Source organism: Megalops cyprinoides, chromosome 1 (genome assembly GCF_013368585.1).
Source record: "Megalops cyprinoides isolate fMegCyp1 chromosome 1, fMegCyp1.pri, whole genome shotgun sequence".
NCBI lineage: Eukaryota > Metazoa > Chordata > Actinopteri > Elopiformes > Megalopidae > Megalops > Megalops cyprinoides.
Genome location: NC_050583.1, coordinates 14,070,267 through 14,096,149, shown reverse-complemented (window position 1 = coordinate 14,096,149; position 25,883 = coordinate 14,070,267). Strand labels below are relative to the sequence as shown.

The following is a 25,883-nucleotide window of genomic DNA, read 5'->3' as shown; positions in this document are numbered from 1 at the left end:
TATTGGCCAAGGTTTCCCCTTCGACCGGCATTAAGTAACGTAGCCAATTCATATGTTGACAGTCCTCAGACACGTGAACCAACCTTATGTGTTTAGTTTTAAGAATAGACCAGCTTTTCATTTCACAAGAACGGTAAAATAACAAAGGGCTTCTTTTCACATTTAGGATTGTAAGGAAAAACAAGGCGCAATTCCGATCTTCGCAGAAAAGACTTATTTATTTACAGGAACGGCAGAAATACGTGAAAACGCACTCTGGGTTCAGCGGAGTCAATCTGACCCCGAGCACTTAGTGAAAGCATTCTTTATACTGATACAGAGCTTTGATCAGGATAGACAATAATCAAATAACTATCAATAAGAGTGGGAATACATGTGGTGAAATACCGGGGGTTTGGTACTGAGATTATTTCGTCTTTGATCAGGATAGACAATAGAGTACCGGTGGTGAAATACCGGAGGTCTGGTAATTAGATTGTCTTCCCGAGCAAGAACACTTCTCAATCACCCATCGCTGGTTCCTTTAGAAGTATCAATTGTCGCAGCAGCTAGCTGCCGCCAAAGTGATAGTTGAAGTCTATGAGCAGGACTGTGGTTACAATAAGACCATCATAGACAAATGAATACAGGTATTAGCATACCTTAAGTGAGAGGATCTGTGCTATCTTATGCTGCACTGAGTGAGCTGGTTTAGGGATCTAGACCAAAATCTTACAGGATCTTTTTCCAGTTCTGTTATACGAAGCCCATGTTCGATTTAGACTTGTGGAAAATGTACAGATTATAGCTGTCACATCAAATATACAGTGTATGAAGTATAAATGTGTGATCATATCCTTTAAACACCTGAAAGGTACATGAACAGAAATGTTCATCCCAAAAGGCAACTTCACCAGGGATACATACCTCTTATTCACAATGTTAACCATTTATTCTGCCAAATTTATGGTGACAGAATGTGCTTCATAAACCTGTATCCTTCCTCAAGGGTACAAACAGTGTCCCTGGATTTCAACCTTGTGATGACCTTGAGGTCCTTCAACTCCCAGTAGCACCTTGTACAAAAATGGAAGGCAACAGAAATAAGAACACTGCATCTTTTTTTTCTAAAAGTGTCCGTTTATTGCTAAAAACACTTCCATATTTTTTGGTCCATTGTTATCAATTATTTCCAACTGTGTAGGGGGGAAAAGGAGTAAAAGAACAATGTAAAAATACAGTACAAAATAAAAAGATTAATTTTTTCTTTTTTAAACCTCACATTCATTATCTGAGCTGCTGGAAGTAATATGCCATAACAAGCTACAGATGGCAATGTGTTCAGTGTGGATGTCTGCTCTTACCTACAAACTCTCATGGAGAGAGAACATCTCTGAACATCTTAATTATGCAGGTGGTATTTACGTGTGTTGGTTTACAAGTGTGTTCCCAACCACAGCTTTGAAGAGACTCCAACACAGTATCTATCATCTCACTTAATGCAATTCATTACCTTTCTTCAAAAACGAGACGTTTCTGCTCTTTTGGGAACATAACATTCAAATATCATGTTTACACAAAAGGTGCTGTGCACATAGCATACATACTGTTCTCAGCTTGCTTACCATACAGGCAAAACGGCATGGCTCCAAAGTCTGAGGAGACTGCTGAACAAGGGGCATTAGACTATTAGTCTGCCCCTTCCCAAGCCCCCTAAAAGAACAGGTCAGGAAGCACTGGGGCTGTGTTTCATATCACATACTGCATAGTACACATAGCATCACAGACATTTGTGGTGGCAATATTAAGAACGGTTCCAGCATGTAAGTGTGCAAGAAGTATGCATCGAAATTCCCTGGATATGCTCTTGTGTACTTGCGGAGAACAAATAAAACTGGACTATGCAACGAGGCATATTTCACCTACGATTTCTACCTCTATAATCGCTGTTCAAATGGACAAAAAGAAGGCAGCATCAATGGAGCTACTGGTTTACAAGTGGTAGTTGTCAACAAACATTTTGTTTTCTCAACGTACACAACTACAGTTATTAAAGGCCTATTCTGAAATACATCAGGAGGTCCAATAAATGTTTTATCCCATGTCCCACTCATTTAACAAAAGCTTCAAGGTAATGGTAGGGTGAAGTTATGAAGTACATTCCAGGTCAAACCATTTTATTGCATACTGCACACTCTTATACTCAGTGGTGCGTACTCGGCAGTGCAAATACACCAGCACATAGTACGCAAGTATGTGATTTGGAACACAGACTGGGGCCTTGAGAATCACTGTTTGTAGGCATGGTCTCAGGACTGAGTAACAATGCCTGATGACATTTCATGCTACTCTTTTGCTCTCCCTCTGAGCAAAGCAACCAATGGGCACACTATGGTGTGCTGTTACAGTAATACAAAAGCTATGCAATACATATTCATTAGCGTACACAACTCATTCGTCTGATATAACCCATATCCATAAGGGGCAATAAAATTGTATGCTATATGTCATCAACGATGTCAGACTTAAACAGCCGCAAGCAATGCTCATAAATCACCAATAACACATCACCTTTTATCTATGTACTTATACGTTTCTAAGTATATATCTTATCGTATATTGAGAAAGGATTAAATGTTTAGGTTATATAATTATATTAGTTACTATGCAGTTGTACATAAATATCTATGTATGCTTCAAACCTCTGTCACACCATATCTGATACAATAGTGAGGTCTGAACACAGAGTCCACAACAGGGCAGCATTCCCTTAACGTTTTGAGGGAAAAAGATTTTGCTTCCATTGCTATTCCACTGTTGACATTAGACTGGTTTGTCTGTGTTTGTGTCTATATATTTAAAATTTCTCCTCTAGAGAATGACTCCTGATGCCATTTAAGGAATCCTGTGGGAGAGGCAAATTGTCTTGAGTGTTGAGTGTCTTGAGAACATGGCATTTACATCTCACAAATGAAGATGTATTTTTGCACCTTAAAACATCAGTTTCCAAGTGTTTGCTTTTGCATACCATGTTCACATGCACCAAGCATGTGCAGCATGTCTGTGCCAGGTTTGCACCTTACAAATTAGCAACTGAATAAGAATTCTTACAAAGACATCCTGTGCATAAAGTGTACATCCTGATTACGCAATCTTCTCACAACTCTTCACAATGCATTACTCTTGCCGTGCTGGAAAATTCCTGACGCATACATAGACATCTATTTACTCTATAATATTATATTCATACATGGATACATTTATAATTATACATGTCAATTACCGTATACATACCAATAGCATATAGGAGAACAAAAATAGTTATATAGTTGTCATCATAATAATAACAGCAGTAAGATCCCTCGATAAAGCAAATACCTGGGTCATTCCAGAAGGTGTCCATCTGCTCTCATTAGCTATCTCAATTGGCTACAACTGGTTAGGCCTTAATGGTTCTTTGGCAATGTCTGTGTCACACTCGTGACCCTGAATTCTTCAGCACGTCATTCCCTTCCCATGTGTCAGGGCCCGTTTGAAAAGGGTTTCCCAGCAACAGGATCAGGCTGTCCCTGACCTCTGCTCCTGTTACAGGCATGTCACCTCAGCATGTCATCGCTGATATATACTGTCAGAGCTTTAAGACACAGCTCACCCCCCCCCACCCACGGGAAAGAACCAGACACTGCACTGACATTTGCCCTGCACACCGAGAATAAACAAAGACCATAAACCACACAAGCCTTCCCAATGCCAGTGTAAATGCCCACTGAACACCAAAACCGCTCATAAAACACTGACCGCCAGACTCTTTGTATAGCCCAGATGTACAGGTTCAGGTTACATGAATATTCACCAGCCTTTGCACAGTCGTTTAGCAGTTTTATGTTTTGACTGGAAATCACCTCTTCCATCATTTCTTTCACCATTTCCACAGCTGTGGGCAAGTACATTCATGAACACAGCTCTAGAACTGTAGTTTCATCAAAACCACCATTTCTGGAATGACACCCAAAGAAGCAAAATAAGAAATAAATCACTAGTCATCTAGTTTAGCCATACAGTTAATAATATATCATAGCTCAATAACAAGAGGTACTATGTAATCAATACAATTAGTTTATGTTTTAAGCTTGAAGGCTAAGTTATAATTATTCTTAGTATACCGATTTCGTAAATATGTATGTATATATGTGTGCATCATGTTTAAGTGTGCAGACTTACTTCTTTATATAATGTCCATTGTGGATGAATGTAAGGACAAGTGACTTGCTAAGATTAGCAGGGCACATCCTTGCTATAAATATATCTTAAATGTACCGGTACATTCATAGGCACATGATAAAGAGTGCAGATGATTTTGATCATCTCTGCCCTCCACCTCACGAATGGTTTTATCTTTAGAAATCCTTATTGTTTATAAAAGGAGGACTAAACTCCTTTCCTCCACCTCAGTTGACTCAAATCCCCATTCACTTTCTAAAACGAGGAGGGGTGAGAGCAAGCCTAGTTCTCCCTCTATTTCCTTTTTCATTCACGCCAGTAATTCTCTGTTCTTCGCAAAGGAAACTTCCAAGCTATAAATTACTTTTAGATCATCTGAAGTACGTATTCCAGTCTTGAGCCCAGCACTGCTTCCATTGTCCCTGGTGATACACTGGTAGAATAAGCGAGGCCTGCACCACACTACTCCTATGACTACCTTCACGACAAGCGGCTTCGCTGCAGAGAGGCGAACTCAGGTCAGGACGGTCCGTGTATGAACAAACACACGTGCTGTTTAGTTCAAAGGATTACCGCAGGCACGCTGAACAAGCAGTCCTCCCCACTCAGCCCCAGGTGGGTAGTTGTACCTCTTGTCAATGTCACGAAACATTCCTGTTCACACCTGGCACTGTGTGTGTGAGTGCAGTGTGCGTGTTTGAGGCTGCACAACCAGTAAACTGATACTTCTGTCACTGCCGGCAGGGATATTTAAACGTTAAAAGAGACTGAGTTGACCTTATAAAAAAAAGAAAAAAAAGAAAAACTATGCCCAAAAAAATTGCTGTAATGCTTTGCTTCCTGTAATGACCTTTGGCCAGAATGCATTTATACGCCTCCACCAATAATGCGAGAGTAAAATAGGAGTAATTTGGTACATCGTATGACTTCACTGAGGGGGAGTTTGCAGACACTCTCGCCTCTCTGCCCAATCATCCTGCAACTCACATGCTGGGGGCAGGAGGGAGGGAGCTACATCCTAGGTGAATCTTACCTACCCATGCCTGGATGGCTTATTCACAATGAAAAATTTCTCCAGGTAAAATCTCATCCAAGTTCACGACCCCATTTCAGAACAGAACAATTTTATGCTTGTGATGTTCAGAGGCTCTGTCTGAGTCGAGTATTATTATACCTGTTTGCAGGGGGGGATGCTGTGTACTGAGGCTGGGTGTGAAACTCCATCCTAATGGCACAAAATAACCCCGTCTATAAATGGGCACGTGCTTGCATAAATACACAACTGCGTGCATACATACACAGGTAAGTGCCTGCGTATGTCGTAAGTCAGCATCTGAGTGTGTGCGTGTGTGTGTGTGTGTGTGTGTGTGTATCAACGTGTCCATCTGTCTGCTTTGACCACCTGTCAGGTAATGCCTCAGTCCTGCAGGAGGAAGTTGTACTTCCCAAAGTTGCGGTCGGCAGGCACAATCAGCGTGTCGTTGTGAGCCTTGGCCAATTTCCTCCGCAGGAAGACCCTCTTCTCCCGCCATTCGGCCAGCTCCTCCTCACTGTGGGCGTAGTCACAGCTCGGCCCCTCCGGACAGCCGCTGCCCAGCCTGTCAACCACACATGTGCACCAATTAGGAAAAAGCCCCACAGGGAGCGGGGCTGAGAAAGGCAGGACAGGTGGCTCGTATCTTAGCATGTTCTCAACGTAAAGGTCTGCAAGGACCTTAAACTGAAACCCGAGCCCAATCTGAGCTGCGCACTTTAATACTCGAACCCGGCATGAAGATGGTAACTTTACTTGTTACAATGTGTGACAACTGACACCCCTGCTGCACACGCAGTGCAATAACTGACACTTTGCTACACACACAGCACAGCTAAAATACTGCTACACGTGTGGCACGACAACTGACAGAACAATGCACACACATCGACCGATGCACTGTTACACACACTGTGGCAATGCAACAAGTGTACAGTGTGTCAAGTGCCACACCTTTGTACACAGATACACACATTTTGCAACAAGTGACACACTTATGTGGACAGCTGACACGTTGGCCTTGTTTCCACCGATCCACCTTAACCGTAAGCATACCGTTCCACACCCTTCCCAACACTGTGCTCTGCATTTCAACTCCTTTCAGGTGCTCCACACCCACTGACAATAACAAGCCAAGACTGGCTGAATGGCTGTTCTTGTCATTATGCTTTCTTATGTTCTGCTTCAAACCTGGGGTCCGGGAAACCACCCCCTATATGTGGGGTGGAGCAACACACTATTGGCCTTACAGTTAGCTGTGGAAACACTTCTTGCTGGCCATTAGTATCGCTCCAGGTAAGGCATGTCAGCAAAAACACAACTGATACAGAAAAAGCACAACTGACACTGACAAACACACACAGTGCAGCAACTGACACACTAATATTAACACAACGCAGCAATTAGCCTGCGGTGACACACTGCATTTGGTTCAGTTGTTCATTTGTTCACATACAGACACATGATGAAAACGAGGATGTGCGCGAGGACCAGAACCCTGTAACTCTAATTACGGACAGCTGTCTGGAGCTGTGCTAACGTAGGACCACAGTCATCTGAATACATGAGCTGTGTTCCGCCGGCTTGTTTTCCCCTGTCCCTGACAATGTACGCATTCATCACAAACAGAGTTTGCAAGCCTTCGCGAAACAATCGAAAACAGTGTGTTCATGCCTGTAAATCGTCCAGATAAGACGCTTTGGAACACTGCTCTGGGTTCTTTGTAGCTCACTTCTAACAGTACTTCTGTCACAGACAAAAACAGCAGTCCTTGAAGTTTCTGTTGAGCGACCTTTACTAACCTCAGCCAGAGTTTTTCCACATTTAACCTCCAGATAAAAGGACATCTTTGGCTGGAATCTAGCCACTAGGCCCATTAAATAATACCACTTGCACAACTGTCTGCTTCACAGCTGCAGCCAGCAGTCAAATGCGATACCTAGTCACTCATCCATTATCGTTTAACCAGGACTGACAACCGGCGTTGCTACCTGCCTGCAGCAGGACTAACAACTGTGGCCAATCGCTTCTGCTTTTACCCAGACCGCTGATATTCAGAGCAGAAAGGGTGCTCACAACCACATAATCTACAGCTGATCTGAAACACAGCTAACACACCGGTACACACAGCGCAACAGCTCTACCAGTGATGCACACAACGCAAAAGTCCAGACACTGCGACACACACACACAGCAGATGCATGGATACAATACAAGTACAGAACACACATGTACACACACAGACTGAGCAGTCCAACATCTGCACCGCTGGCACACCAGTAATGATAACGTTTGTATGCAACTCTGCTATTGAGGTTCTGGATACATTTCTGGGTCTCGTCCCACCCAGGCTTGTAATTCCATAATTGCATCAATTATAACGGCAATTTAAGCAGCACATGGTCACCTGAATTAATATAGCACAGGCATTTTTCCAGCCGTGTAAGCAAGAGCTCAGCTGCAACAGAAAACCGATATCACACCATCACTCCAGGCCCGAGGCTGCCTAACCGTGTTATACACAGTGATACGCACGTGATGTGAGAACATTGATGCATGAACACACGTGTAGGGAAAACACGGATGCACTGACCCGTCCTGTGTTCCTGTACAGCACCGCGCAACAGCACTGATACTGATACACACACACACACACACATACATACATACACCACACACACACACACCACACACACACACACACACACACACACACACACACACACACACACACACACACACACACACACACACACACACACACCACACATACACACACACACATACACAGCGAGAACTTGCAGCTAAACGATGTGCAAGCTGCTACTCCATTCAGACGGACTGACTAAAACATGGGTGAATCTTTATTCGCCTAGTGTGTAAGAAACGGGTGTAACACAGTGTTTCAAAGTGCATTGCCCCACAGTGCACATGAACAGATTCATAATCACAGTTACAGACAATACATACTAGCAGTTTTCAAAAATCATCACCCATTCACTGTTATTATTACTATGTACTTATGTGTACAGACAGGATTATAATGCATTAGAAGGCCTGTGCCAAATGTATTCCCAATGCGTGCTTAAGGAGGATTAGAAATAAGAACTACTGCAAAGCCCCCATGGAGTATGTTGTGCTGTAATGATACTTTCCATTGATGTCATGGGCCGATGTGTATATTTCCACCTCAATCCCCACCCCCTAACACCTGCTACTTGTACCACTTGTACTACTTGGTCTTTATGTTACGTGCAGTATCACCATGTGTTTTGATTTCTGTGATCTGTGATGTATGATATTGTGTGTACTTCGCTTCCCTGAGTTTCTAACCTGTCTAGTCAGGTTGCACAAGTTAACTTGTGGTAGGGCTTGAATAGTGTTATGCTCACACTCACTGGTCTGTGAGTGCTGTTAGCCTGGTCTGACACTGTTGCTCATTCAACGTGAATGAATGCAATTGTGTTCTATTGTGCTGGAAGTCGCTCTGGATAAGAGCATCTACTAAATGAATATAATGCAATGCATATCTGCATCAAAGCCTTTAACCATAATCACAAGATTCCTACATGAAGTGGCAAGGTAGAAACACAAGCCCAGAACATTTTATTTTTGTGTTGCTGGGAAAAAGATCCGGGAGACCCGGTCCGTCAGTCTAATTCCTGGTTACGTGATACATGATTAATGATTATTTAAAATAAAACAGCAACTACTGTATTTTATTCCAGTCACTTCAACATTGGGTGTTGAGCTATTTCAGTAGAATTTCCATCATAACACCAGAGTGGCATTTAAACGCCAGTCACTTTACTTACACAAGGGACTGCTCTGACTGGCGGAATGGGGGCGTCTGTCAGTCACTCACAGAGAAAACTTTAGCATGGGGAACGAAGTGAGTGGCAGCCTCCCATAAGCAGGGCTGGAGATCACTGCGCTACACGCTGGAAGGCTGCCACGCTGCCATGCTGTGCCCCAGTCTTGTGGGTGAGGGCAGTGTGTCACCCTAGCCTCTGGCCCTGGTGCCATGGTAACCTTGGCAAGCCACTCACCATGGGCTCAGTGTAATCTGTTGGCATGGTGATCTGTTTCTCCTCTGGGGGCGGGGTTAACAGGGTACCATCTGTCCGTCGGTTCTGATTGGTCAGCGCCAGCCACATGTCATACATCTGCTGCATGTCTCTCACTATGGGGAGAACGGAAAGAGAGAGGAGTTAGCATCCCTTCTACTCATGCATAAACATACACACACACACACACACACACACACACTAATCATGATTTAGATGAACACATGCAAAAGAGTTTGCACTGCTACTCACAAAGAAGGGTTTTACAAACATGTACCTTCAATGAGCAGTGAGGTGGAGGGCCACTGGCAGGGCCACTGATATGACTGACTGACTGACTGACTGAGTTGAAAGCACGGAAGCAGGTTGCACTGCAGTGCAGTAACAGACATGACTCACAGCTGTTGTTCTTCATGTATGTCCACACGTCCCTCTCCTCCAGGCTGTGGGCGAAGGAGCAGTTCCCTATATAGTGGCATTTCTTCTGCTTCATTACGTGGACACACATCTGAGAAAACACATGGTCTCTCTCAATAAGTGTGACACCTTTACATTACATTTCATTATTGGCATTCAGGAGACGCTCTTATCCAGAGCGACTTACATCAGTTAGTTTTTTTTTTTTTACAATGTTATCAATTTATGCAATTATGGGTTAAGTACCTTCCCCAAGGGTATAACAACAGTGCCCCAGCAGGGAATGGAATCGGCAACCTTTTTGTTACGAGTCCTGCTCCTTAACCACTATGCTACACTGCTGCCCTGTGTGTGTGTGTGTGTGTGTGTGTGTGTGTGTGTGTGTTTTTGTGTGCATGTGTGTGTGTTTTTGTAAATTTGGGACGCAAATGTATCGATGCAACACATACAAAGTTTGACTCTGAGACATAATCTGCCTTCGAGAAGCAAAGCTCCAGCAGGCAAAGGTGGCGTGCCAGTCAGCCAGTGCGGATGAAGTTCAAGCAACATTCTCCCTGTGCTACCCCAGTGCATGAGAAGATGGGAACGCTTGGCTCGGCTCAGATATCCCAGCACCAGGACAAAATACATGGGTGGGTATAAACACAATGCTGTGCTTGGGCTGGGAGGGTGGACTAGGTCACATGGAAACATGAACAATGGCTGACAGGGCAGGGGTCAATGGTGCTCTTATTACTTACAGCTCCAGTCTGAAAGGAGGCCTTGTTTATTCGCAGTTTAACAAAGGCTTTGGAAAATGATGAAACTCCACTGAAACTGCAGCTACAGTTTCAGCATATGGATGAAATGATGCAACTTTCGAAGAGGTGCCTTTACACAAAGCATGTGCACATCCCTCACATGAAAACACATTTCAATGCATGGACGTTACATGTGCAAAAATGTCATTTTGTCAGATTCTATTCTGCTTAGGATGCTGGCCTGAGTTCAGTTCCGGTGAGAGCTGATTTGGAGCTGCCCCACTGCCTGACCCACAGTTTGGCTGGTGTCCCCGCTCTGCCTGGTTGTGCAACTCACGTCGTACTGCTGGGGGTAGGTGCGTGAGAACGGCAGGGGCCGCACCACCACCCACTTCTTCTTCTCGAAGGACTTGACCAGCAGCACCCGTCGCTCCTTCGTCCAGCTGGGGTAGAGGAAGAGGGGGGGGGGGGGGGGGGCAGTATTTAAAAAGTCTCATTCCACAAGAGAGATATTACAGGCCGGAAATGTTGCACTCAGTCTCATTTGGACTGGATGGCATTGTACACTCTACAAGTGGCTAAAAGAGTGGGCCAGAGCGGAGCCACAATTTACCAGCGTCATTGTCAAAATTGCAACAGTTGAAAAAAAAGTTTTAAAACGTAATTCAGTTTTCATACTTCATACTTTTCATTTGAGAACTGTCAAATGCCTTTATCATCAAGCTATGGATTTATTTGTATGTCAGATTTTTTTTTTTATTCTGCAGTAGACATGAGGGGGAGGTGATGGAATGGCAGTTTTGCCACACATACACTGCAGTTCCCCTGGGTTTACACTTCTGGTGAGATGAAAAGCATATCCTCAACACTCCTTGCTGAAGTGCGCTCCAATGTTTGTTTATACTGACAGAATTGCATATGATTCACAGGACCCAGCATTTACATTTCCAATTATAGTACGAAACCAATTCTTAGCAAATGTTTTCATTCACTTCAAGAGCTCACACACGTAGCTTTACAGGGCCGTATGGAGATTTATAGGGCCACAAGAAGCTTTATAGGGTGACACATGAAACTTTACAGGCTCACAGCCAGCCCACCTCTGGTCTAAACAATGTTTAATCCTAACCATTCCCACAGCGATTTTCATCACCTGTGTGTGGAATTTGTATTCGTTTCCAGTCAGCTCACAACACTGTACGTAAGCTGTAGTTCAGCTAAGTGGCACCTCTGACGAAGAAGTAAAAAGCACTGAATTGTGAGTCTCTCACCTGTGCCGTGCTTTGGCAGTGCAATACTTCAGTGCTTTGTCTGGCTCATTGACCTGCCCATCCCTCCAGCACTGCCCGCACACAAACTTCATCTTAAGGTTCAGTCCCCTGGCTCGTCCTCCTACGCCTCCGCCTCCGCCGCCGCCCCCACCTCCTCCTCCTCCTCCTCCACCCCCACCTCCTCCTCCTCCACCATCGCTCCCAACACCTCCACTGCTCGGGTGTGGCATGGGCAAAGGCTGGTGAAAATACAGAGAGGCAAAGATGGAGTCATGTCATCTCACATTACTGCTTAGTACAGTGTCAAAGACTTCAGTGGCACCCCATGGGAAAACAGACTATGTTTAGCAGACTGGTTGAACAGCTTGGACTGGTCTCTCTCCCTCCGACCCCTCCAGCTTGGTTAGGGACAAGGTCTGGTCAGTTCTGCCAGGGACACAGCTCTCCAAATGGCACTGCTCCGAGAATTTAACATACATACAGATACTGTAGTGTAGAGACCAACTAAGACAAAACTGAAACAAAGCTGCAAACAAAAGAAAATGTGTCACCAAAAAAAATAAAATAAAAATCAGATTCTGACAAACTGCATAGCTGGAATGAATTCCTCTATGCCTTTGCTCAATATGCAGATGAAATGCACTCACTTAGCTCTTTTCATCCCTGTCAAAGTCACCATGCAACAGCAAACAGATACCTCACTTCAATCGCTGCCATTTCACACTGGAAGGCCCAACACACATTTCTTCTGGTGGACAGGCAAGGATGTATTTAGTTAATGAAATCTTCCACAGATATGGTGGCCAGAAAACCGCCTACATCCACTACCCCTGACTGCGGGGAGTTTAATGGGGTCTTCACAGTCGGTCGGGACCTTGAATCAACCTCCTATCCTAAGATGGTCTCCCCTAGACAGTGGGAGTTGCTTGTTCTTCACCAAAGTCATATTACATATCACATTTCATATTATCATACTTATCAGTCGGTGATTCACAGCTAAAGCACAAAATGTTAGCATGTCCTACATTATAATGGGCTACATCATAATCTCAGTAAATATTATTATTAAAGTGCTGACAGGTGCTCTCTCCTGTTGACCTCTCCATTTCTCTGGACTCTTGGACTGTGCACCTTCCCTGCTGCTTGTCGGCCTGCTCCACTGCCTCTCCCTGTTCCTCTGCTCCTGCTACCCACAGACCGGGAGCCCCTTGCCTCCTCCTGCCATCTGTTTAGCCAAACAATGAGTGCTCCTCAAACACATTTCAACTACACCACTCCTCAATTTAAAAAAAAAAAAAAAGGACACAAAGCAGTAGGTGGTGTTATGTTGCTGCAGCACGCAGACCTCAATAGATGTTATTCGCTCTCCCATGAGGCCATGCGGTTCCTTCACTTGTGTTATCTGCACTGGTCAAATGAGGGCACGATCAGGTGTAATGTTACGTGTGCTGTATGTAAAACAGGGTACGAAAAGTGCCGGACATGTTACACAATGAGAGGACCATTCTCAGAGTCATATATCCTAGCCTGTTGATTTATGAACGTGCACAAATGCAGGTATTGCGAACTGCTGCAATTCTGGGCCGAGTTGCATGGCGCATATATATATATAAACTGCTGGCCAATTTTGAGACAGCAAGTGCCTTACATGTAAGGACAACAATGGCAACTTGAAAACCATGGAATATCTTACCAAAAGATAAGATTTAGCTGATTAATGTACGTTTGCCAGACAGTCTGAGATAATTTCTCCTTTATGCAGGTTCTGCAAAACTGTTCTGCCCTGTCTCAGTCCCATTAAGTCCACCTTCACAGGCAGAGTTTGGCCTAGACAATGTTTCCTCCCCCTGATTCGCCCCTGCCCCGCTCACCTTCTGTCTCTGTGCATTCTGCTCCAGCCTCTGCCAGTGTCTCTTGGACTCCTGCACCATCTCCTCATGGGTAATACCTGCACACGCACAGCAAGATACAGCATGTATCAGAGAGACGGCTGTCTAGACACATTATCATCAAGAGACAGAGAGCTCATTCTGATCAATTAATGCACAATGAAAGGTATGTCTGTGGAGGTACTATAATGGCTGAATAAATCTGTGCCGGCTTGGCTGGAATGTGTGTCTCAAGGCTAAAACTGCAAAGGAAATAGAGCTTAAAAAAACTGAGTCATGCAAAGTGGAACAGAAATTATGTGAATACGGAACTCAGTTATATCTATTATAATTGCTTTTACTGCCACCAAATGGAGAAATCTTGAAACAGTTTCACTGAGAGAAAAATGGAAAAGAATGTAGTTTGAGATTGGACAGAAGAATGAATGAATGGACTTTAATTAGCAGAACAGACATTAATTATGGCAAGCCACTGAAGCTGTATTATACAGTGTGAATGAGTGTGAGTAAGTATACATGTAGTGAGTGTGCGTTGTGTGTGTGTATGTGTGTGTAAGAGAGTGAGAGTGTAAGGGTGTAAATGAATGAATGAGTCTGTAAGAGTATAACTGAGCACAAGTGAGTGTATGTGTCAAAGTGAGTGAGTACGTTTTAGTGTGTTAGTGCGTGTATGCAACTGATTCAGTTTCTGTATGTGCGTGCGTGCGTGCGTGTGTGTGTGTGTGTGTGTGTGTGTGTAAATGTGTAAGTGACTAACTGTGAATGAGTAAGTGTAGAACTGAGTGCAGGTGAGGGTGTGTGTGTGTGTGTGTCTACATACGTAAAAGTGCAAGCGAGTAAGTGTCTGTGTGAATGTGTCTGAGAGTGTGTAACTGAGAGCGTTATGAGTGTGCATAGGTCAGTGAGTGTGTCTGTGTGTGTAAATGTGTAAGTCTACATACGTAAAAGTGCGAGCGAGTGAGTAAGCGTCTGTGTGAATGTGTCTAAGTGTGTAACTGAGAGCATTATGAGTGTGCGTGGGTCAGTGAGCGTGTGTGTGTGGTGTGTGCGTTTGCTTTTACAGTACCGGTGTCCTGCTGCAGCACCCAGCACTTGAGCTCGATGACGGAGTGGGCGAAGGAGCAGCTGTCCTCGCGCTGGCAGCCGTAGCGCACCTCGTGGCGGCACACGTCGAACTGGCAGAGCGGGTGCAGCGGCCGCACCTTGCTGTAGCGCACGTTGGCCGACCGGACCACGTGCACCAGGCACCTGCCCCGCGCAGGGACACAGAGTCAGAGCAGCGGATACACGGGGGCGTCGCACAAGGACGGGGGGGGGGTCATTACCCATAACCCCAGCAGAGCCGAGTGACACGTACTTGTTATCGTCGAAGGGATGGCGGGCCGTGAGGTTGGAGCAGACAGCCAGGTTCTCCTTGCTGCGCTTGCTGATGATGCGTGGCTTACTGTCGAAACACTCCTGAGGAGAGAGGCACAGAGGGGCAGACAGGGGAGGTGTGGGAGGTAAGTCCGGCTAGTCACTGAGAGCTCATGTGCAGGATAACAACGGCTGCAACAAGTGACTTCACAGAGAGAGGTGAGGGGTAGATATACCCAGTGAATCTACTGAGAGTAATGGAGCTCTATGGCACGTCTCTGCTTGGTCTCAGTCTCAAACCTCAGAGCTCAATGAAGGTGTGCACATGTGTATATGTACATACATGTACATGTGTATGTATGCATGTGTATATGAATACATATTTGTATGTGTATATGTGTATGTAGAGGAGTATATACATGTGTAGAGGTATGTGTGGGTGTGGGTGTGTGTATGCATATGTTTATATGTATGTGTGTGTGCGTACAACTATGTGCATGTGTATATGTAAGTGCATGAGTATATGTGTGTGTATGTGTACATATGTATGTGTCTGTATATAATCGTGTTCATTAGTGTGTATGTGTGTGCGTGTGCGTGCGTATGTATATTACTATACATATGTATATATGTATGTGTACCTATATACGTGTGTGTATATTTATGTGAGCATGTGTGTATATGCATATGTACGCATGTGTGTATATGTGTATACATGTATGTGGCTGAATATGAATGTGTTCGTGCATATGTGTATGTATGTACTTGTATGTGCGTGTGTATATGCATATGCATGTATGGAACTGAGGGGGCAGTTTCACCCGTAACTAGGTTCAGGCTAACTTGCTGTCACAGTGGGGTGTCGGTCAGGACACAGGAGTCAGGTTCCGGGCTCAGGTGTTTATTGGGGATTTGGGAATGGGTGGATGTGGGTGTGTGTGTTGTATGTGTGTGTGGTTTCTTTGGCACAGACACACACAACAACAACACAATGCTTGGTCCCCAAGGACTTGGTCTCCCCAGTTCTTCACCTCCCAGGTATTGTTGCAGTACTGAGGTGGGGGAGGTCACCACCACCTTTATATTGTTCCGTATCCTTGGCCCTATTGAGGCCCTGATTGGTGGCCGAAGGCTGCGGGCAGGTCTGAGGGCAAATGGTGACCTGGGGGCCATCCTTGGGGGTGCATCTGTGCCTCGGGTTACCTGCAGGGGTCCTGCTGATAAGGGGAGCGGCGGGACCGGTTTGGGCAGGTTTCAACTGAGTTGTAAACAAGTGCCTGTGAGAGGTGGGGGTTGTGCGCGAACAAAAACAAAGACAAAAGACAGAAACATGTGGCCCTTTTCTACAGTGTATATGTGCATGTGTGTGTGTGTGTGTGTGTGTGCGTGTGTGTGTGTGCGTGTGTGTGCGTGTGTGTGCGTGTGTGTGTGTGTGTGCGCAGTGCAGCACGCTCTGCAGTACCTCACAGAGGAACATGAACATGCCCATGTGCAGCTGCAGCAGGCGTGTGACACTCAGGGCTCGTCTCTCAGTGCTGCCCAGCGGGTCGAACAGCAGCTCCCGGCTTAGCGCTCCTTTCCTCTCCTGCGTCCACACGTCTATCTCCTCCTGGCAGTAGGCGAAGGTGCAGTTCTCCCCGTACTTACACTCCTGGCGCTCCTGCACCTCTGTGTGGGGAGGAGGGGGAGGAGGGAGGAGAGAGGAGGAAGGAGGGAGGAGAGAGGAGGAAGGAGGGCATCAATGGAGTGGACTCATGGTGACCAAACAGCGGAAATCGTATTGGAGCTGAAGCCAAATCTCACTCCTCACATGGTTGTATGACCTCACCCCCGTAAATAAACACGTGGTCTCCATGAAAAATCATACCAAAATGTGTTTCAGTAACTAGCTCTCACATCAACGCCTTGATTAAAAGTATAATTTTTCTTCAGCATGTTTTCCTCTGTCTAGCGTATATTTTCACATTTTATATACCTATAATATATAAAGCATATATAAAGTCTATGAGTCTACCTTCTACCATATATCTTAAATAGCTACAGTTAATGAGACAGAATGTGTCACAGGGAAATAAATCAAAGCAACAAGATTTCCATGTATATTAAATTCCAGGCTGACATGGCAAGTGCTGATCGAAAGTTCAGGTGAAGAAAAATCATGGCACTAGTCAGGAATGACTGCAAAATATCTCTGCTCCCCAACAAGAGAAGAAAGCAATTTGCTGTCTCTTGAGATGTTTACTTTAGACTAATATTGCTTTTAACAATATATTATTCTGGGCTCTAAAGTTGTCAGCTTTCATATATCTTGTCACTGTCACCATATTACACACACTCCCTATCTTACTCTCAGTCTCTGATGCAGCCAGGTGGTGGCAAAATTCTTCTGTGCTGTAACTACCATACCGTAATGTGCACTGTCATTTCCTTGAGATCGCAACAAAACCAACCACAAAGCTAAACAGTGTGTTGCAAGGTATCCTGAACATAAGTCTGCCCAAAGATCAGCCTCACTGCACCTAAAGTCACCTTGTGCCTCTTTTATATTTTAATGTTTTTTGTAGCAGTTATTTTTTTTGCACTTGCAATTTCAATGGTGCATTGGTAAATGTTTTAGTGAAAGAATGTAGAGAGATACTTTAGTTGGACACTTTATTTCGTGGTCACTCTCCACTCTGGATGTGAACACTTTGGTGCCATGATAGGGTCCATACAGCAATGGGAGATATTCGCTGTGAGTCCTGTCCCAGCTCTTTCCACGCTGCTTTCTCCCGGCAACACGGCCCTCAAACTTGGTACCACTGACATCCCTCAGTGGATTCTAGCCTACTCATGCAGGCATCTGCCTCCACATTACTTGCCCTATGGGACTCTGGTATAGACAACAATCACAACTATCATAAACACATTGTCAGAAGGCAAACTTGGTTTGGCTACCATGTCCACACCAGCCATTCCAGTACCTGTGAGTGTACACATATGGAATGCAACCGAGCACCCGTTTAAACACAACTCAGTCTCCAGTACAAACAATTATTAGTTGTGAATTAATACACGCACAGTTATGAACGCATACTAATCATGAACATGTCATTTTAAACCGAGTGTGGTGACTTGCTATGCCCTCCTCCTATCTTGCACTCGTACCCTTGCAGAGGACAAAGGCGCCCAGGAAGTTGTTTCGGGCAGGGCGGGGTCGGATCCTCTTCCAGGTGAGGTCCTCCTGCCCTCTGAGGCGACACAGCAGCACGTCCCGCTTGCAGCGATGGGCCGCATCGGGCTGGTACTGGTAGTCCATGACCCGAGGACCTGCGGGGCAAGAGAGACAATATTCAATCAAACAATATTACACTTACACTGAGGGAGTGTTATTCTTACACTTATATTCTTACACTTACACTGAGTGAGTCTTAAAAAATTCTCTCCATCTCCATGTGTGGAGCACTCTTGATTTTTCACCACATAAGTGTAAACTTCCAAGAACTGCATTAGCGCTAGCTAAGAAAAAACACTGATTCTACACCAGGGAGGAAAAGGAGGGATTAACACCATTTCACCTATTCAGCTGTAGCAGGCATGGCTTGCCAGAGAGACCAACATAAAACAGCATGGATGGACACACCTCTGCTGTTTTGTGCTGGAAGTCGATAAGAGCATGTGCTAAATGCGTGTAATGTAAAAACAGCACCGCACCTATTCGGCTGTAACAGGCGTGGCACGCCTGTCTGAACTCATGGGTGGCAGCCAGAGGGTTGCGGGACAGCAGGGAGAGGTTGGTGCTTGCTGGGGTGCTCTAAAACACAAGAGAGAGAGTGCTTAAAAAAAGAGATAGACATGTCTCAAACACCAAGAGTCCTTTCGCCCTCCTGTGCAGAGGGAGTTTTTGGTGTCTCGTTTGAGCACAGCTCTTCGTGGTTTTCACCTGGCCAGGAAGACCAATAACTCCCTTTTGACTAAACCTGAAACTAATCTGTCATACAAACCACAGCAGCACTTATGCCTTGGCCAGACAAATGAAAAATGAATAAAAATATACATATATAAAACAGACGTCATACAATTACAGTGGACGACAATTCCATTTTAAATCAGTCACTTTGGTAAATGAACTGAATTTAGTTAACTAACTGAAAAATCTTCACTGAAAATGATGGGCAACATTCAACTCATTAACTGCATTTCTATTTATTACCTAAGCTGACAGAATCAAAATGGAATTGACCTCAAATATGCACACAACCAAATAAGGGAGGAGAGAAGTGTCAGACACACACAGACAGACGGACAGACACACACACACACGCGCTCGCACGCACAAACACAACCATGCTACAGATGTGATTCAGTAATCTAATAGCAGTAGTGCTTTTTCTCACAATGTTGGGAGAGCTGTGGCTGCGCAATCCAGGGATGAAATTGTGAGAAACTCTTCCTCCTAAAGAAACAAGGACAAAACCGCTGTCAACCCGCTGTGGCTCAAAAGGAACAAACACCTTGCCAACGATCATGGTGAGTCATCACAATATGTGTCTTGACACGAAAGGAGCGCCAGAGGAAGTCACAAGGCAGAACCGCTGTGGCAGCTGTGCAGCCAATGAAACCGCAGCGTGCTCCATCCGCTCACCAGGCAGGGTGTACTCAGACAGGGAGTCCAGCCCCCCTCCGCCCGCCCCCCCGCCGGCCGCGGGGCTAAAGGGGCCCAGGGCGTCCAGCGCCTGCCCCGAGGCCTCGCTCGAGCCCCGCCCCGCGAAGTCGTCCAGGGAGCCGAGCTGGCCGACGGCGGAGCCGAAGAACGGGGGCTGCAGCTGGGCCGCAGGGGCGGGCAGGCCGGAGGGGTACGGGGGCCGCAGGCCCACTGCCGTGTTGGGGAGATTGGTGGGGATGGCACCCTGGACCGACGCCTAGAGGAGAGGGAGGAGAGAGAGAGACAGAGAGTTGAGAGAGACAGAGAGCGCTTGTGTTTTCATTATTTAAATGCTTTGGCAATACAGTATCCTGTGTTAGTCATGCTGATGAAGCAAAACCGAGCGGAGAGAGACAGAGACGTGGCACTCTGAACAGACACACTGAACATCGAGCTGACATTAAACTGAACTGAGAGAGACACAGGGAGAAGTAAAAGTGAAAGAACGAGGGGGAAGTTAATGTAGCAACACGGAGTAGCCAAATGTTTGACACACTGAGACGCAGGCTGAAACAGAATCTAGACAGTTTCAGGGGGGTTGAGTTACAATGTTCTGCACGTTATAGGACAGTTCCTTTAAAAATTTCAGAGGAAATTCTGCCAAAACTGGCAGGTATGGATTAACAATGATTTTAAAATATCAAGCTGCGCAAAAGTATGGTGAGCAGGCCTTTCAATTAGTTTTGCTCTGCTTCTGAGATTGCAATGTGGCTTCTCAAGAGGACAAGGTGCTGTAATTAAATTAACAAATTTCTCCTGTTCATTTCTGAATGAAGTCAATTTATGGTATTTTATTTGTCCATTTCCAGAGGCTCCTATATGAAATATCCCTTCTTTTAATTAAGTACACCGTTTATATAGGTTGCTCCTAGTATTGCTTGACAACAATTTTGATAAATATTTTTATAACTAAGGTTTGCTTAAACTTGTGAGTTCATCGATTCACATTAAGCTGTTTACAGATGTATGTCCAAGCACAGCTGAGGCATTTAACTGAATTTAATACCCATTGAAGCACCTTAGCACATATTTTCTTCAATTAAGTCTTCAATTTAGAACTGTTCCATATAGATGTTTAAAAATTCATATTAACCTATAGGTATACATTTCAATAAATGTAATGTTTCTGTTGATACTTGTAACACTTTCTCCATTACCTCTGGGACCTTTGATCAAAGCAGCAACTGTTAAACAAGACAAGTGAGCATACTGCCCCACTGTGAGCTGCACCCCACTGCTATCCTGCCCCCACTCACCATGCTGACCCCAGACCCCTTAGGGATGCGGTCCAGCAGACTGTCCAGCTCATCCCTTATCGACTCGCATTCGCCCAGGTGCTCAGACACAGGCACCGAGTACGGCACCCTCGGCAGCCCCTGGCTCGGGCTCTCCGGTAGGTCCTGGGGGACAACGGGGGCCGAGGACGGGGGCGAGGTGTCGTCACTGACGGGGACAGGGGTGGCCAGGGGGGCCGGAATGCACTGGGCACTGGTTAAGTCAGCTAAGACAGAAAGACAAAATAACAGCACACTGTATACTGACATTTTAAACAGGCGGAAAAAAATGCTTAAAGAAAACGTTTTAGAAAAATACATTGAAAGACTTGATACCTGTTGAGATGGCATTTAATGACTCCAGACCGTTAGCAGTCATCTATTAAAAAAGGGAGACCAGAAAATATGTTTTAGGTGTACTGACAGCAAATGTATTCACATTGTTACACTGCTCATGACTGTTAACCATCACAAAAACATTCCAGTTCCCTGCAGGCTTTGATACTTGCCTCTCCTGTAGAACTAGAGTCTCCATTGCTTTCTCCCACCTCTGCTGCTGACTCCGCCTAGTCACAGAAACAAGAAACAAAGGGACCTGTTACAGCCTTCATATGGAAAAGGGACTGAAAGTAAGAGAAACGGTGAAGACAAAGGGAGAATGGGAGAAGTCACACCTGTGGGCTGATATAGGCTTTACGGACCTTCAGGCCCAGTTTACTGGCCAGCTCCTGGGCAAGGTCACTCACCTGCCTGTCCTGTGGAGAGGGAAACAGGGAAAGAATTAACATGTCAACACTCTTCAAAAATATACTCCATAGCCACCAAGCCCTGACTATATTTACAGAAGTGATTTTACACGAACCTTGGTCAGCTCAATAGAATATTTCAGATGTGTTTATTTCAAATTGTAACCAAAAGAAAAAACTAAACTTGTATCTAGGAGGACATTTATAAGAATTTTAGCTTTAGAGAGAGCATCAACAGGCTTCCCAGCAGTAACAAGCTCAGAGGAGCATGCAACATTTACACAGGTTTTACTATTGAACCATTCTGCACTCTGAATGCCATATTGGCAGACAAACCCTCTCCGGAGGGGAGCCCTCTGCAGCCTCCGTGCTGCCATTCCCGGACTTACATGCGGCTCGGTGAGCAGGCAGCCAGTGCTGCACTCGTAGGCCTCCCTGAGCCGGCCCAGCTCCCGAAGGCACAGCGCCTTCCTGTACAGGGCCTTGCGGCTGCCCTCACACACGGCCAGCGCGCTGTCGCAGTCCTGCACGCCCCGCTCATACTCCCCCTGAAAGGGACAGACGGGGTGTGTGAGCAGGCGGTCAGACCGGCAGCACAACGCAGCAGGCCCGACCGCGCGCACAGCAAAACAAGCACACGATCTTACACAGTGGTATGAACTATAACACAGGAGCCTGGACAAGCAGTACAGTAGCTGACAGGCAGAAGCAGCACTGTGTAGCAAGTTGGCATGCAACAGTATCCGACCCTTGCAGTTTGAAGAACTATATACAATGGCCGACAGTGGCGAGCTCAATTAAGATATCCACAGCTGCAATGCTCCCGGGCCTTTGCCATCCTCTCCCTGGCACGTCAGCACGCGCTGCACGAAAGATGAAAACCCGCTTGAGCGACTCACAGTGCTGTAGTGTGCGGCGGCCCTGTTGACGTAGAGGCTCTCCAGCAGCGCGGGCGGGATGACCAGCGCCTCGGCCTGGGCGTAGCGCGCCACGCTCACCCCCTCGCTGTAATGCACCGCCGCCTGCCTCCAGTCACCTTCCCGAAACACAGTGTTCCCCTCGCCCAGCAGGTTGCACACTAACTGGGTGAGAAAGGCCTGGGGCATGGTGGGAAGATGCAGAATAGGCAGAGAGAGAAAAAGAGAGAGAGAGAGAGTGTGTTTCTTTTTTGGTTATGTTTTGAGAAGTTTAATTTTTACAGCTTGTAAGCTGCACTGCAATTCCGTTTTCATGTTGCAAACTGACAAAGTGCTGCATGGTGGCACATATGTGTGAAATAAAACCATTTTGACCAAAGTATAGCATGCCAGCGATAGATATGTGCTGTCCACAAAGGGAATCTAAGAAGTGTAAACAGGAAATGAAATATGTCAGATTCTGATCAAACACATATGGGCGGAGCAACACAGAGACACAGACACACAACAGTGGGAGAAAGGACACTGCTTTCTGAAGGGAATACACTGGGTGGCTATGGACACCAACAAGCAGAATCCTGGTCCAGCGTCCAGGATGTCTCTGCATCTGACAAATAAGCTTCTTGTTGCACCAGCCTTATTTGATGCCAGTGAATGTCACATCAGAATTATGAAAGTCTGTGACATTTGGAGAGAATGAGAAAACCATGAGGTGTGCTGCACTCCTGGTACACCTGACCTGTATGTGCAATGTGTCCCACTGCAGCTAAAACTCTCAAGTTTAAAACAATGCATTGTTTTAAACAACATACCTCATAACCTTCAGGCTCTGGATAGGGCAAGGATGACCTGAGGACACACAACACAGATCCGTTAGATCTAACATATTTTATACACTGCAGTTATTCTCTTTTTGTGGAGGGGGGCGTGGCCCACACATGTCCAACACTATGCCAGTCAAATTTCATGTAAATTTTTCTACTTGTCATATCAACAAAAGAGGCAGTCATGACCTATTTAGTTAGAGGTGAAACCTAAATGAGTTGGACCAATTGCCCACAGTTAGCTAAGTTTATTAAATGTTGTTAAATTATCATTTGCGGACATCATTGTCACAATCAGGGGGGACAGGAAGAAAGGCTTCCTCACTGTATGAATCCCAGCGCTTTCTGGATTTCATCCTTGCGCTTCTGTCGCTCCAAATCCATACCTGCATCAACAGAAATTTATGTCACTTAATTCAACTTTGAATACCATTAACAGCAACATGAGTAATTATACTGCATTACACTCAACCTCAGATTCTTTACATTACACTAATTACACTAAAATATAGACCTGATCATAACTGAGCCAAATGTCAGTAAATAATTTATAAATATGCACATTCACTTAATTAATCTATTAGACAGCCAATCATCGTTTGCAAGATAAATTATGTAGCTCGCGAGGTGTCTGCAGCTATATTTATTTCACTAAGCTACCGTGAGCTGGCTACCTACCTATATGATAAAAAATAGCGAGTAATCGTATCAGATTTGCTGTCCAATTCAAAAGCAATGAAGCTCAAACTGAATCGCGATGTTTTTCCAAAACTAAACTCTGCCGTTTCGAGGGTATATGGCTAGATAGCTAGCTATAGCAAGCTAAGTGCAACCATCTTCTTGTGTTTCCATACAACAAGCTATAACCTAGCTAGTTATTGTGGCCTTACGCATATCAAGTGAAAGGGTAAACTGTGGCTAAGTTAGTGGTGCACTTATAAAGATATTAAATAAAATCGTGAATGATATGATAAACTTGTAACTTTCGGCTATTTTGGCCTACAAGCCATCCACAGTCCATCCCCGAGCTCGCGTGAAAATAACACTGAGGAAGGTACCTCTGATAACCGCTTCAAAATAATCAACACTTCCGCTAGCAGCGATCAATATGACAAATTCCCACCTACCCGCACTTCAGTGTCTAAAATCGCTACATTCCTTTGCACTCCAGGTTATGCCAACACCAGTCATGTATGTGGTACTGTAACTCTACAAATCCACATAAGTTAGCAAGTAAGCTAGCTATTAAATGTCAAATTTGTGTTTGTTTACCCAGGCGCATCAGAAATGTTGTCCTCCCACGCTACTGTAAACACTCCTGACAAACAGAAAGCAATACCATAACAAACAGATATGACTCATTTGGTATTATTTCCCAACCGAGACGTTTACCGCTATCCATAGTTATCCAACAGTAACTAGCTAGCTAACTAGCTATATTCTTGCGAGCTGTCCATTCAAGGCAATGTCTTTGCAAGCTGGCTAATGCGACAGCGGCTGTATATCCATTAAAATACAGAAATGTATCCATTCATCGAAGACAATGAATCTCATCAGCCCTGTTTTTAGATAGCCCGCTGGCAAACTTTGTACTTGGTCCTCATTGGCGTTTTCCCTTCTGTACACACTAACTACCTGTAGATCTAGCTACACTAGCTAGCTGGCTAGATTACTTTCTAGCTGGCTACCCACCTCAAACAACCGCCTTATGTGTTGCTCACCGAAGAATGCTTTAGCTACAGGCGGTTGAAACTATCCTTGGCACAGCACTGGTAGTTTTCTCCTTTATCCGTCCAGTGTCATGATTTCTGAATTACCGCCTACCCGGCTGTCCAAATAGCCGTGGACTGACAGAACATGTGAGTTTTCACTTTCAGTTCTGTTTAGCTAGTAGCGCTCAAGTTTGTCGGCGTCGTCCAGCCGCCAGGCCCTAAAGGGAGACCAGTTTCAGGAGCTTGCCTTGGAAGAAATTTCAGATGTGGCGTGTCGTATTATAACTGCGTGCTGTAAAGCGAAATAATTAAAAATACCTAACGATTTTGCATTCGGGACCACCATCATAATTTAAAACTATAATTCTTTGATATGTTTTATATTTTATATAAGTCCCCCTGCAAAGGCTCCCGAACTGCACCCCCAGCAACGTTCGCTTCTGTTCAGAGCCCCCACGATTATACAAGTCTCACGTGGGAGGCGATGGTACTTATATCGCTGTGACGGTAACCATCTCAGTTGCTATTTGTGCTCATTTACAGAACAAAGTAGGCAACAATCTAAAAAAACTATTCATATTACTGTAACAAGACACTTTTTCCATTTTAGGTTCTTCGAAATAATAAATTTAGAATATAACATTGCGTATGATTTTTTCATCATGAAAAACCGCGAAAGCCCCAGTGGCCTAATGGATAAGGCACTGGCCTCCTAAGCCAGGGATTGTGGGTTCGAGTCCCATCTGGGGTGAT

The 25,883-nt window shown here is 45.1% G+C and overlaps 1 protein-coding gene and 1 non-coding gene across 4 annotated transcripts; one reads left to right on the top strand and one right to left on the bottom strand.

Annotated features, from left to right (window-relative positions):
• Positions 1-5,362: 5,362 nt before the first annotated feature.
• zc3h7bb (zinc finger CCCH-type containing 7Bb) lies at positions 5,363-25,574 on the bottom strand. Of its 3 annotated transcripts, none has more exons than XM_036549247.1 (22): positions 25,111-25,574; positions 23,744-23,804; positions 23,407-23,443; positions 22,577-22,774; positions 22,067-22,225; positions 21,606-21,686; positions 21,441-21,497; positions 21,268-21,310; positions 20,914-21,158; positions 19,598-19,874; positions 19,350-19,408; positions 18,667-18,766; positions 18,121-18,282; positions 16,436-16,641; positions 14,975-15,075; positions 14,684-14,865; positions 13,600-13,676; positions 11,729-11,967; positions 10,795-10,900; positions 9,700-9,808; positions 9,283-9,416; positions 5,363-5,798 (listed from the first exon to the last, which is right to left on the bottom strand). In XM_036549247.1, the coding sequence occupies exons 2-22, from the start codon at positions 23,800-23,802 to the stop codon at positions 5,763-5,765; spliced, it is 2,667 nt and encodes an 888-aa protein (XP_036405140.1). In that variant the 5' UTR covers positions 23,803-23,804; positions 25,111-25,574; the 3' UTR covers positions 5,363-5,762. The 3 variants fall into 3 exon arrangements, with proteins under 3 accessions (XP_036405140.1, XP_036405147.1, XP_036405157.1); XM_036549254.1 differs by having other exon boundaries at positions 25,140-25,574; XM_036549264.1 differs by lacking the exon at positions 25,111-25,574 and adding an exon at positions 24,097-24,167.
• Positions 25,575-25,808: 234 nt separating this feature from the next.
• trnar-ccu lies at positions 25,809-25,881 on the top strand. The gene has a single exon. It is a non-coding gene; the product is annotated as a tRNA-Arg (tRNA).
• Positions 25,882-25,883: the final 2 nt, after the last annotated feature.

Coding starts and splice junctions, on each gene's coding strand:
- zc3h7bb (XM_036549247.1), bottom strand. CDS start 23,802: ATGGATTTGGAGCGACAGAAGCGCAAGGATGAAATCCAGAAAGCGCTG. Junction 21,311..21,440: donor ACTCTAGTTCTACAGGAGAG/GCAAGTATCAAA, acceptor CTTTTTTAATAG/ATGACTGCTAACGGTCTGGA. Junction 21,159..21,267: donor ATTAAATGCCATCTCAACAG/GTATCAAGTCTT, acceptor TTTCTGTCTTAG/CTGACTTAACCAGTGCCCAG.